This window comes from Hemicordylus capensis, chromosome 2 (assembly GCF_027244095.1).
Source record: "Hemicordylus capensis ecotype Gifberg chromosome 2, rHemCap1.1.pri, whole genome shotgun sequence".
Taxonomy (NCBI): Eukaryota; Metazoa; Chordata; class Lepidosauria; order Squamata; family Cordylidae; genus Hemicordylus; species Hemicordylus capensis.
In genome coordinates this window covers 52,355,405-52,368,170 of record NC_069658.1, presented here as the reverse complement: position 1 = coordinate 52,368,170, position 12,766 = coordinate 52,355,405, and the positions used below count along the sequence as shown (strand labels likewise).

The 12,766-nt window shown below is 46.7% G+C and overlaps 1 protein-coding gene and 1 long non-coding RNA gene across 3 annotated transcripts in view; one reads left to right on the top strand and one right to left on the bottom strand.

Annotated features, from left to right (window-relative positions):
* RASGRF2 (Ras protein specific guanine nucleotide releasing factor 2) overlaps positions 1 to 12,233 on the bottom strand; it is a 179,979-nt gene extending 167,746 nt beyond the window's left edge. The window contains exon 1 of one of the 2 annotated variants that reach the window (XM_053291216.1): positions 11,238 to 12,233. In XM_053291216.1, the coding sequence (XP_053147191.1) occupies positions 11,238 to 11,522 (285 nt within the window). In that variant the 5' untranslated portion in view covers positions 11,523 to 12,233. The remainder of the gene's footprint in view (positions 1 to 11,237) is intronic. The other variant, XM_053291215.1, reaches the window with a different exon arrangement.
* The window catches only part of LOC128342975 (uncharacterized), a 115,597-nt gene continuing 114,133 nt past the window's right edge, over positions 11,303 to 12,766 (top strand). Inside the window, exon 1 of the long non-coding RNA XR_008315280.1 lies at positions 11,303 to 11,438. This is a non-coding gene — a long non-coding RNA (uncharacterized LOC128342975). The remainder of the gene's footprint in view (positions 11,439 to 12,766) is intronic.

The following is a 12,766-nucleotide window of genomic DNA, read 5'->3' as shown; positions in this document are numbered from 1 at the left end:
GTTCTAGTGTTATGGGAGAGGGAGAAGAATTTCTCTCTATCCACTTTCTACACACCATGCATGATTTTATAGACCTCTCTCAAGTCTCCCCGCAATAGTCTTTTTTCTAAGCTAAAAAGCCCCAGGTGTTGTAGCCTAGCCTCATAAGAAAGGTGCTCTAGGCCCCTGATCATCTTGGTTGCCCTCTTCTGCACCTTTTCCAGTTCTACAGTGTCCTTTTTAGATGTGATGACCAGAATTTTACGCAGTACTCCAAGTGTGGTCACACCATAGTTTTGTATAAGGGCATTATAATATTAGCAGTTTTATTTTCAATCTCCTTCCTAATGATCCCTAGCATGGAATTGGCCTTTTTCACAGCTGCCGCACATTGAGTCGACACTTTCAACAAGCTGTCCACCACGACCCCAAGATTCCTCTCCTGGTCAGTCACTGACAGCTCAGATCCCATCAGCGTATACTTGAGGTTAGGGTTTTTTGTCCCAATGTGCATCACCTTACACTTGCCAACACTGAACCACATTTGCCACTTTGTCGCCCACTCCCCCAGTTTGGAGAGATCCTTTTGGAGCTCCTCACAATCTGTTTTGGGTTTCACTATCCGAAAGAGTTTGGTATCATCTGCACATCTGGCCACCTCACTGCTTACCCCTGCTTCTAGATAATTTATGAATAAATTAAAAATCACCTGTTCCAGTACAGATCCCTGGGGGACCCCACTTCTTACTTCCCTCCATTTCATTGTGAAAACTCTCCATTTATACCTACCCTCTGTTTCCTGTCTTTCAACCAGTTAGCAACCCACACATGTACTTGTCCCTTTATCTCATGACGGCTAAGTTTCCTCAGGAGTCTTTGATGAGGAACTTTGTGAAAAGCTTTTTGGAAGTCCAGGTATACTATGTCAACTGGATCACCTTGATCCACACACTTGTTGACACTATCAAACAACTCCAAAAGGTTGGTGAGGCAAGATTTACCTTTGCAGAAGCCATGCTGGTTCACTCACAGCAGGGTGTGTTCTTCTATGTGCTTTACAATTTTATCCTTGAGGATGCTTTCCATCAATTTGCCTGGAACGGATGTTAAGCTATTAGGCCTATAATTTCCAGGATCGCTGCTGGATCCCTTTTTGAAAATCGGTGTTGTATTTGCTATTCTTCAGTCCTCTGGTACATAGCCCGATTTCAGGAAATAGCTGTATATTTTAGCAAGGAGGTCGGCAATTTCACGTTTGAGTTCTTTGAGGACTCTTGGATGCATGCCATCCGGACCTGGTGATTTGTTAGCTTTCAGTTTTTCCAGACAGTTTAGAACATCATCTCTTGTCACTTCTATGTGACTCAGTTCTTTAGCCTCCATCCCTAAAAAGCCTGGTTCGGGAACAGGTATATGCTCAGTATCCTCTTCTGTGAAGACGGACACAAAGAACTCATTGAGCTTCTCTGCAGCCTCCATATCCTCCTTAATAATCCCTTTCTCTCCCTCATTGTCTAATGGTCCAACCGCCTCCCTGGCAGGTTTCCTGCTTCTGATGTATTTAAAGAAGTTTTTGGTATTCCCCTTGATACTTTTAGCTAAATATTCCTCAAACTCTCTTTTTGCCTCCCTTATTATCACCTTGCATTTCTTTTGCCAGTTTGTGTTCCTTTCTGTTCTCTTCATTTGGACAGGCCTTCCAATTTCAGAAGGAAGTCTTCTTGCCTTTTATAGCTTCCTTGATGGTACCTGTTAGCCATGCTGGCATCCTCCTGGACTTAGTGGTACCTTTCCTCCTTTTGGGTATACAATCTAACTGGGCTTCTATTATTGTGGTTTTGAGTAAACTCCATGCACTCTGGAGCGAAGTGACCCTTGTGATTTTCCCTTTCAGCTTTCTTTTCACCATACTCCTCATTTTGGAGAAGTTTCCTCTTCTGAAATTCAAAATGTCTGTGTTAGACTTCCTTGGGTGATTCTCTCCCCGTATGTATGCTGAATTTCATGGCACTATGGCCACTGTTCCCTAAAGGGTCCATAACACTGACATCACGCACCAGGTCCTGGGTGCCACTCAGAATTAAGTCCAAGGTCATCTTCTCTCTGGTTGGTTCCAAGACCAACTGTTCTAGGACACAGTCATTTAGCGTATCTAGAAATTTGACCTCTTTGTCGTTACCTGACTGTGAATTTTCCCAGTCTATGTGTGGGTAATTGAAGTCACCCATTATTACAGCCCTGCCTCTCTTTGACGGCTCCCTGATTTCCTGCTGCAACTCCGAGTCACTGTCAGCATTTTGATCTGGAAGGCGATAGCATGTCCCCAGAAGCACATTTCCTTTCAGGCCTTGTACTGTCACCCACAGGGTTTCTGTGGAGGACTCGAGTCCACCTCGGTTTTCTAGCTTGTTAGATTCTATCCTTTCTTTAACAGACAGTGCTACTCCACCTCCAAGGCGCCCCTCCCTGTCCTTTCTATAGAGTTTATATCCAGGGATAACAGTGCCCCACTGGTTCTCACTGTTCCACCATGTTTCTGTTATGCCCACTATATTTATTTCTATGTTAGCAACCAAGCATCTTGGCTCGGAGTCTTCTGGCATTGGCATATAAGCACCTATACGCTGAATCTCTCACCTGATGTATGCTATCTTTCTTTTGACTCTTTGACCAGCTGGCACAGGCTCCTGTCTGCTCTTTATGTGGTTCTGCTGTGTCCCCTTCTGTTTTATCTGAATCCTTTGCACCTTCACACTTTAAAGAATGGCTTTTGCCAAACAGGATACTGCCCAGCTCCCACGGGTATTCCCCAGGCGTCATTTTAAAAAGCTGTGCTGCAACCTTTTTGATTTTAAGCGCCGGCAGTCTGGTTCCATCTTGGTTCAAGTGCAACCCATCCCCTTTGTACAGGACTTGCTTGCCCCAAAAACATATCCCAGTACCTAACAAATCTAAACCCCTCCTCCTGGCACCAACGTCTCATTCATGTATTGAAACCCCTCAGCTCTGTCTGTCTCACTGTACCTGTGCGTGGAACAGGTATCATTTCTGAGAATGCTACCTTGGGGCTCGTGGACTTCAATATGCTACCTATCAGCCTAAATTTGGCTTCCAGGACCTCCCGACTACATTTGCCCACATCATTGGTGCTGACATGCACCACGACAGCTGTCTCCTCCCCAGCACTGCCTAACTGCCTATCTAGACACTGCGTGATGTCCACAACCTTCGCAAGTCACTGTGCGGTCAACACACGGATTACAAACCCATCTCTCTATACCTCTAATGATCAAATCGCCCACTACAAGGAGGCCCCCACTCCCCCAGAGGAGTATCCCCGTGTGAGAGGATATGGGTTCATCATCCATGGAAGGGGTCCCTTCAAAAGGAGCATTTCCCGCTTCTTCAGACCGATGTCTTCCTTGCCCTTCATTTTCCCTGAAAGCAGAGGAGCTACCAGCCCTGGCGTGGGATGCTTCTATCATGTCCCTAAAGGTCTCATCCACATGCCTCTCTGTCTCTCTGAGCTTCTCCAGATCCACCACCTTGGTCTCAAGGGAACTAATTTGTTCCCTGAGAGCCAGGAGCTCCTTGCACTGAGCACACACCCATGACTTCTGCCCGTGGGGCAAATAGTCATACATGTGGCACTCTGTGCAATACACAGGGAGTTGCCTCTTCCCCTGCTGACTTTCTATCTTCATACTGGTTTTGTTGGCTGTTTACATTATTTAGAGATAGTTTATTAGAAGCAGTTTATTATCTGTTTATTATTATCTGTTTATTAGATAGTTTATTAGAAGGATATACCTGCACCACTTGCAGAATAGGACTGATCAGGTCTGTTATCTCTCATCCCCATATACAGGTGAAACTCGGAAAATCAGAATATTGTGCAAAAGTCCATTAATTTCAGTAATGCAAATTAAAAGGTGAAACTGATATATGAGACAGACGCATTACATGCAAAGCAAGATAAGTCAAGCCTTAATTTGTTATAATTGTGATGATCATGGCGTACAGCTCATGAAAACCCCAAATCCACAATCTCAGAAAATTAGAATATTACATGGAACCAAGAAGACAAGGATTGAAGAATAGAACAATATCGGACCTCTGAAAAGTATAGTGTACTATGCTTGATTGGCCAGCAAACTTGCCTGATCTGACCCCATAGAGAATCTATGGGGCATTGCCAAGAGAAGGATGAGAGACATGAGACCAAACAATGCAGAATTGCTGAAGGCCGCTAATGAAGCATCCTGGTCTTCCATAATACCTCATCAGTGCCACAGGCTGATAGCATCCATGCCACGCCGCATTGAGGCAGTAATTGCTGCAAAAGGGGCCCAAACCAAGTACTGAATACATATGCATGCTTATACTTTTCAGAGGTCCGATATTGTTCTATTCTTCATCCTTGTCTTCTTGGTTCCATGTAATATTCTAATTTTCTGAGATTGTGGATTTGGGGTTTTCATGAGCTGTACGCCATGATCATCACAATTATAACAAATTAAGGCTTGACTTATCTTGCTTTGCATGTAATGCGTCTGTCTCATATATCAGTTTCACCTTTTAATTTGCATTACTGAAATTAATGGACTTTTGCACGATATTCTAATTTTCCGAGTTTCACCTGTATTACTGTTAACATATTCATCAAATATACTTAGAAGTTATGACAAATTTTCATCTTTTACCTAGGTTCTTTACGAATTGATTTAAAAAAAAAAAAAATCAACCCTGCTTTATCAACCTTGTCAAAGAGCAACCCTGCTTTGCTCTCACGAACAGCTTCTTTTCCTTTGTCTCTCTTCCGCCTGCCATCATCCTACTGACCGACCATCTATCCAGTCAGAAAACCAGAGTAGATGTTCTGCCCCAGCGGCAGGTTGGAGAGTCACATGAAGCAGGAGCATGGATAGGTAGACCCAGCAGGTGCAGCTTGCTTCCTTCATGTGGCGGCGGCAGTGAGAAGTTAGAAGTTAGCTAACTAACTGTACTCAGTTAGCAGTTACCCCTGTAAAAAGGAACCTTTTAAAATGGTGAATCTCTTCTATTTATCATGGGGAGAGCAAATGGCTATATCCAACCCCAGCACAGCATTCCTTCAGTGGCTGATGCTGGTGTTACCTTGTGTTTCTTTTTAGATTGTGGGCCCTTTGGGACAGGGGAGCATCCTATTATTTATTTTACTTTGAAAACCACTGTGAAACCTTCTGTTGAAAATCAACATATACATGTTAGCAGTCGTAGAGAACTTCAAGCGAGTGGGATACCATGCACACACCGCTGTACCAGCATGCAAAGAGATAAGAATGTGCGAGCCAGCTCAGCATGGAGCCAGACCAGTTCGGGCAGTGCTAGTCCAAAGTGGGGGTGCTGTTCCAAGTTTGAACCAGACTATCTCCCGGTTCTAAAGGCCGACTCAGGGATTATATTTGTAAAGGGGAATCTGGCTAGGATTCCCCTTTACAAGTACAGAGAAAGGCTTTTGAAGAGGCAGAGGTGTCCGCTGTGGTGGTGGAGACTCCTCCAACCACCCCGCCAGCCTCCAATATGACAGTCTGGGCCAGCTGCGGCCCGGGCCTCTGCACATGCATGGAAGCCCGAACAGGACCGCAGCTGGCCTGGACTGTCATTTGGGAGGCCGCCAGGACAGTCGGAGGAGCCCCTGCCACTGATGCTTCCACCGCGGCAGTGGCTGCCTCTGCCACTTCATTTGAAGGTTTAAAAAAGCCTGCCCCTCCCCTTCACAGGATAGGGAATCCCCTGTACTTATAAAGGGGAACCCTAGCCAGATTCCCCTTTACAGATTGTGGGTCAGACCAGAACCCCTGGCTCAATCAAGCCCGAGCTGCCAGGGTGGTTCGAATCCAGTCCAGATTCGAGCTGAACGGGGATAACTGGTTCCATGCACATCCCTACAAAGAGGCTGGCTCAGCAGCTGGCTACCCTTCCTTGAGCCAAGAGGTTAAGTTGCTGGCCTGGCTGGGGAGAACAGGCTGAGTGACCTGTGGGGGAGGAGGACAGAGGTCTGTGTGTGGTAAACCTAAGCAGGATATGAATTTACAGTTAAGAAGCAAGGGCCTTGAGAAATGTGCACATAGACAGCATACATACCACTCACCTGGTCATCAGCTTCACAGTGGTGAGTTGTGCTTATTCTCAAAATAGGGTTGGGTCCAGGGAAGGCCCCAAAATGAAGCTAAGCATAGGGCCACACTCTAATTCTAAATCCACCTCTGATTTCTGAATTCAGTCGGCCTGAAAACAGGACGGCCAACAATAGGGTTGAGTGGCTCCTGACTGGTCCTAGATTTCTCCTTGGGCCTGCTTGGCTCTCAGGTTACCTTGAGCTTTTTGAGCCTGAGCCCAGTGAGGGAATGGGAGGGCAGTTGTGGTAGGAGCAGTCTGGCATGCCACTCTGATCTTTGAACAAAACCACGATGATGGTTGTTGTACTGCTGTTAATAAAGTGCCCGGCTCATCAATCTGAGCAACCTGTCGCTCAGTTGCAGCCAAACTGCTCACAATCTGCTCGAGTCCCTGCCTGAAATGCTATTGATCGATCAGCTTGCCTCCCTGCTTGCCTCCATTCCCAATACATTCTATTTCTGGCATTATTTACTTTAAATTACTTTTGCAGAGGAAGTGCATAACACATGTGTGTTGAAGTCATCAGTCTTGTTTTCTGCCAGGAAAACACTATGTAGAGATCAGCCCAATGTTGCAGCAGTATCTACAGGCACAGGCTATTTATTACTGTTATTACTACAAATGTCTCTATACCACTTTTCATCTAAAAATAAAATGAAAATGGTTCACATAGAAAAATAAATGAGACAGTTCCCTTTCTTAAAAGGACTTACAGTCTAAAAAGAAACACAAGGCAGACACCAGCAACAGCCAATGAAAAAACAGTGTGCTGGGACAGGCACAGCTGCTCTTTTTAAAAGTGCCTATTTATTCAATTAGCAGGGGTAACAGGCTACACAGAATCCCTCTATTGCTTCAGGCAGTGTGGCAGTTTTGCCCTTATAATTCATTACTGGGGCTGAACAGCAGGTGCAGAGGCATAACTAAGTTCCAAAGTAGTGTACAGCTTCTGGTGCTACTCCATTGCCAAGAGTTGTAGTGTTATGCCAATATCAAGACTGTCGCAAATAATACATGACCCAGGATGGAATGTCCTTAGAACAAAGATACTAAGCCATTTTATTTTTTGAAGAAATACATTCCACTTAACCCATGGGACTTGTTTTCAATTAAAATATGTTTAGGATTAAGATGAAAAACACACCCACTTTTTTGCGCAGTTTTGCCAAGACAATTTCCATCTGCAATAGCAGAACACATCAAGAACAAGTAAAAAGTTTGTGCTCAGTGAGAAAGGAGGGAGGAAATATTTCCTCCTCTGCAACAGTCACCCCCAAATGCAAGTGTAAAAGCATAAAATTAGATATTTCACGTGTGGGTGTAGACTGGCAGCTCGTTAAAAGGATGGAGTATGAACTAGCTAAGCATTTTTAGGCTTGAATCCTGTTAACTAAACTGAAACCCACTAAATACACTTTAGAACACAGATCTCCCAATCCTAAGTGTATTCATTTGAAAGTCTGTTTTATTTCCATGGACCTAACTTCATTAGAATGCCCTTAGAATTGCTGCCTAAACTGGAGCAGCACCAAAACAATGGCTTTCATTACAGGTTAAATGAGTGGGAAGATTTTTGAAGCCAATCAAGATGTTATTCTCATCACAGAAAAATGTCAAAAGCTTGCAGTTTCGGAAAGCATCCTTCAAGAAAAAGGCCATCACTTCCAAAGCAACTGACACCTGTTTGATTTCACAAGTCAAGGAGTGACTGATCAGCACCTATATCAGACACAAATTCTTACTCAGGCTGTAGCAATGCAAAGACTATGAAGTCATCAAAAGTGACTCTTGCAGTAATGCTTTGCCAAGAGACTGGAATGGAATAGCTGACCCATCAGTACTGCCTCTTTTATTATTCTACAGCCCATATCATTTGTATTTGGTTAACATAATTTGCCCTTATTGTGTCAAGTTAATTGAGCTAACTTTAGCTGTTTATGACCTATGTCAGCAGGAAGGCTCTTCTCAAGCTGTAGAAGTAAGACCATCTGTAGATTTAGACTATCCCTACTTCAAGTTCCAGATACCAATTGAAGAAGAAGAAAAGATATCCATTACTGATATTTAATCCTCCTGCTTCTGTTTCCAAATCTTTGGAAACTAAAATCTGCATGAAATACTCATTATCTCTGAGTTATTACTGGATTTACCTTAATCCGCGACTAGGTTTTCCCCCCCAAAAGTTTTTTGATGTTACAAATTTGGGGGTCTTTAATTCAGGTTCCTCTTCCTTTGGGGTAAATAGTAGGCCAGTGCATGTCGGTAATATTGGAATTCCGATATCAGTATTCCCTATCCCCACCATCAAGAGGCTAGGCCACAGTGTAGAAGGGAGAAGTCCTGCGTGGGACTCCAACCCCCAGAAGCACGTGTGCTTTCCAGCGAGCACTTCCACACTCCCTCCCAGCCCCCACCCCAAACTCCCAATCATCTCTGCGCTGCGCAACCACCCCCATGCCAGCACTGGGTCGTGAATTAAAGGGCCCCCACCACCAGGATGCTACCCGGGGCATTTGCCCCCATGGTCTAATATCTCCTGATTGGGGTGGAGGGCAGGATATTCCGACGTTGAAATTCTTATACTACCAACATGAACAGGCCAAGTAAATAGTATAACCTATATTTGACTTGTATTTTAAAAGGGGGTTGTCTTAAATTCAGGATAGTCTTCTATCTGGGTAAATACAGGTAGATTTTTCAAATCCTTACATTCAGGAGTTGTCCTGGCTCTCAAAAGAACTGCCACTGAAGTCTTTGGATCTATAGTTTATCATAAACATCTGGAGAATTGGGCCTATTCTGTCCATATACAATCTAGATTAGGATTATATTTAAAGAAACAAGGCAGATTTGTTATTTGTGGCCATCAAAATTCAATGGGTAACATCCATAGTGATTATGGTACAAGAGTTAGCTGCAGTCCTTCCTTACTGCAGTCTCCTGAAACCCAGAAAAAGCATTTGTGAGCATCAAGGGAGCATCAGCAGTGGCATGGAATACAGCCTAGGGGGCTGCAGAAGGAAGGAGGAGTCCCTAGAAACAGGTGGAGGCAACTTCCTAAGCAGAGCTTAGTTAAATACTACAGTGTATAAATCAGCACACAAACAGTACAAGGAACAGTTCTTGTTTTTCTTACCGTTTGCTTCATTCTGGATTTAAAATGGCTCAGAAGTGCCAGGTCTCTCTGTATCCAAGCACTTAAACTGAGTAGTTGGATGCGATATTTGGATGCTTACACATTCCAAACTATTTCACATAATCTCACTCTCCAAGTGGAGAAATTTGAGAACGCACTCTCAAACATTCTGCTTGTTTAGACTAATTCTAGAGGGTATATTTTCCTACAGAAGTAGATACCATAGGCTGTATTTGATCAACAATCAAAAAATCATAACAACATATTTAAGGCACAAAAACTTCATTTAGACAGTAATAAAGATGGCATTATGAATCCTTTCTAATGTATATGGATTATGGATTGCTGAGCTTCTAATCATTATTTCATCCTATGCAGGGCTGAATGTTTGCTTCTTAGATGAGAAGGCTAGGCTGCTCTTCATAGGCACCTTGAGCTTCAAGCACATCATGACTCTATTGGATCAGTTCTTGGTCCCTGAATCTCATAGGAACATAGGAAGCTGCCTTCTACTGAGTCAGACCAATCTAGCTCAGGATTGTCTACATAGACTGGCAGCAGCTTCTCCAAGGTTGCAGGCAGGAGTTTCCCTTAGCCCTATCTTGGAGATGCCAGGAGGGAACCTGAGACCTTCTGCAATGCAAGCATGCAGCAAAGAGTCCCAGAGCAGCCCCATCCCTTAAGGGGAATATTTTACAGTGCTCACATGTAGCTCAGCTCTAAGTAACAACAAAGTAATAAAGAACAAAATGGCTCTAAATAGTTAAAAGCTCAGGTTGCATTTAACTGCAACTTGCCCACACACATCAAAATGGCTCTGGTTAAATGCTCAGGGTACATTTAACTGCAACTTGCCCACACACACATCTGGGATGGGCAGGGCAGGGCAAGACCATACCAGCATGCAGGTAGATTAAGTAGCTCAGCAGGTACCCACAGTAGTGGATGTCCAATAATAAAGATAATGAAGTGCTTAAAAATAAAGGAGATGTCACAGAGAATTCTACTATTCCTAGATCATGACTCTTTTCTCAGCAGGGGCATAGCTAGGGGGAGGGGCTCCAGGTTCACCCCTCTCCCGGGCGGCCCCTCTGGGTGAGGGAGATAATGAAGAAAATGGGGAGGGTACATTTAACTGCAGCCTGAAGTTAAATGCAGGGTGCACTAGTTAAAGGGGGGGGCGGGGGCGCCTGGGTTCTTTGAACCCATCCGCTCAAGTTTAGCTATACCCCTGGTTCTCAGGTGGTGGACTCCTGGTGCGAGCATGAAGGGCTGACTTTTTCCCACTCCCCCAGGGTGGCCAAAATCATTGAGAAGAGCTTTCATAGGAGAGGGTGCGGTTTTCAGGTAGCTGGAGCCTGGAAGCGATGTAGAAATGCGCTGCTCGAAAGTGATCTTGCAACATGCTGTGTGATGGGGGGCAGGGGGAATAGGAAAGTCAAGGTTACTTCGAAATCTCCACTGGCAATCTCATATCTTATTACAAGGCAGATGCGAAGAAAAATATCGCTTCTCTTTGTTTTACGGAGGCGCAGAGCTGGTGGCGAGCACAACACCCATTCGCAACCTTTCAAACTTGCAAGCTTTCGGGACCTGAGGCTTGCAAAGTGGGGGACACCGCCAGGTCCCTCTTTCTTCCGCCTGCCTCGCGCACTCATCTGATAGAAAGTGGGCAGATCAGAATCTGCGGAAGAGAGACGATGTAAGATCGTGCCGTCTACAGTGGATCGCGCGCAACGACGCCCGTGTCTTGTAGACTTCACTTCACTGCGTACAGGCAAGCAGGCAAGCAAGCACACCCTGCTCCGTCCTCTCTCGAGCTGCCTGCTTTCTATCAAACGAGGCGCACGAGGCTGGGCGGAAAGAGTCGGGTAGCGAAGTTGGAGGTCCGCGCGTGAGAGGGCAGGAAACCCCGCGGGACGCGGCTTGATTGTGGGGCTGGGGGAGGGGCAGCAACTACCTGCTTGTCCAGAGCCGCGTCCTTGGCGCTGCCGGTGGATGCGCCCTTGGGGGCCGGTGCTCTCTCGCAGCTGCAGCCTTCCAGCATGTACATGCCCGCGGGCCGGGCGCTCTGCTCGCTCTCGAAGTAGAAGAGCATGTTCTGGTAGAGGGCAAACCACTTGTCATGCCATCGGCTCGTCTCCGCCGTCTTCTTGCTCAGGTAACCGCGCTTGGTGCCCTCCTTGCGGGCCAGCACGGCCAGGTACAAGGCGTGTCCCTCGTTATAGCGCACGCTCTTCTGCATGGTGCTTCCAGAAACTGGCGCTTCGCTTCCCTTCAGCGGGAGCCCGCTTTCGAGCAAGAGCAACAGCAGCGCCTCATATGCGCGGCTCCTCTGACGGCGAAGGCGAGGCACCAGGGCAAGAGAGCCACCCTCCGCTGTGGCGCGCAGCTGAGGAGCCTGGCGCCGGCGCTCTCCTCAGTCCTGGGTGGCGGTGCTGTCGCTGCTGCCACCGCCCCTGGGCGCTACTGCTGCCGAAAGCTGCAGCTAGGCTCTTCCCCTTCGAGCCTGAGGGGCTCCAGGCTCCTCAGCACTCCTTTACGCGCCCGGCGCATCCCTAACTCCTAGCCAAGGACGCTGCCTAGCGCAGCCTGGTCCAGAAAAGTTCTCCGAGAGGCTCACTTCTTCGCTGGCGCTTCTTCACAGTCGAGCCAAGCTCGTCAGGTTCCCCACTCCTTCCTCTCTGGTCTCTCTACCCCCGCCTCCCCCCCAACTCCGCCAGGAGCCAGAAGGGGAAATATCACGTGGGAGATCAGCTGTAATCGGCTTTGAGACCAATTTAAAGAGCAAAGTCGCCGCTGCTTGAGTGCAGTAACCCTCCCTCAGAGAGCGCGCCCGGCGCGTGCGCCTGCCTGTATCTGTGTATGGAGAACTGAACTCCCTCCTCCCTTTTGCCTGCCGCCTCCGGGGGGTTTATCTCCAGCCAGTCGAGCTGGCCGAAGGGAGCGTGAAAATGAAGCCGAGAAGAAAAGGGCGGGCGGAGAGATTCCCACTGCCTCGAGGGCAGAAAGCGGGCTTCGGCTGGCGGCTTTTCTGCACAACGGTGTCAGTGCGAGGGCATGTAAACAAACAAGCACGCTCCACGAAGTTAAGAGGGGAGCTCGTTGCTCTCCCAGGCTCTCTAATGTTGCCTTTCTGACCGCGGGATTAAAATGGAGAGGGTGGGGGGATGCTTTCAAGTGCTCTCAGGCAATGCAGGACTTGGCTCCAGCACCTCTTTCGCGTGCTAAGGCTGAGCGCTGGAACATGCAAATAAAAGGTGAAAGTTCTTTTGGGCATGTGCAGAGGGGCACGTACATAACCGATGCGTATCGCAAACAATGAGCTCGCCACTCTTCTTTCCTAGCGGGACTCTTTGCTCAGGGTATGCGCAAATTCAACGAGTCTGGCTTTTCCTGGCTTGAAACTATAAGAAGAGCGGGGAGTCTTCACTTGTTGAATTTCTGTCTGCGATGCAATTGTTGAAAGCACTGTTGCCCTGCTAGGGA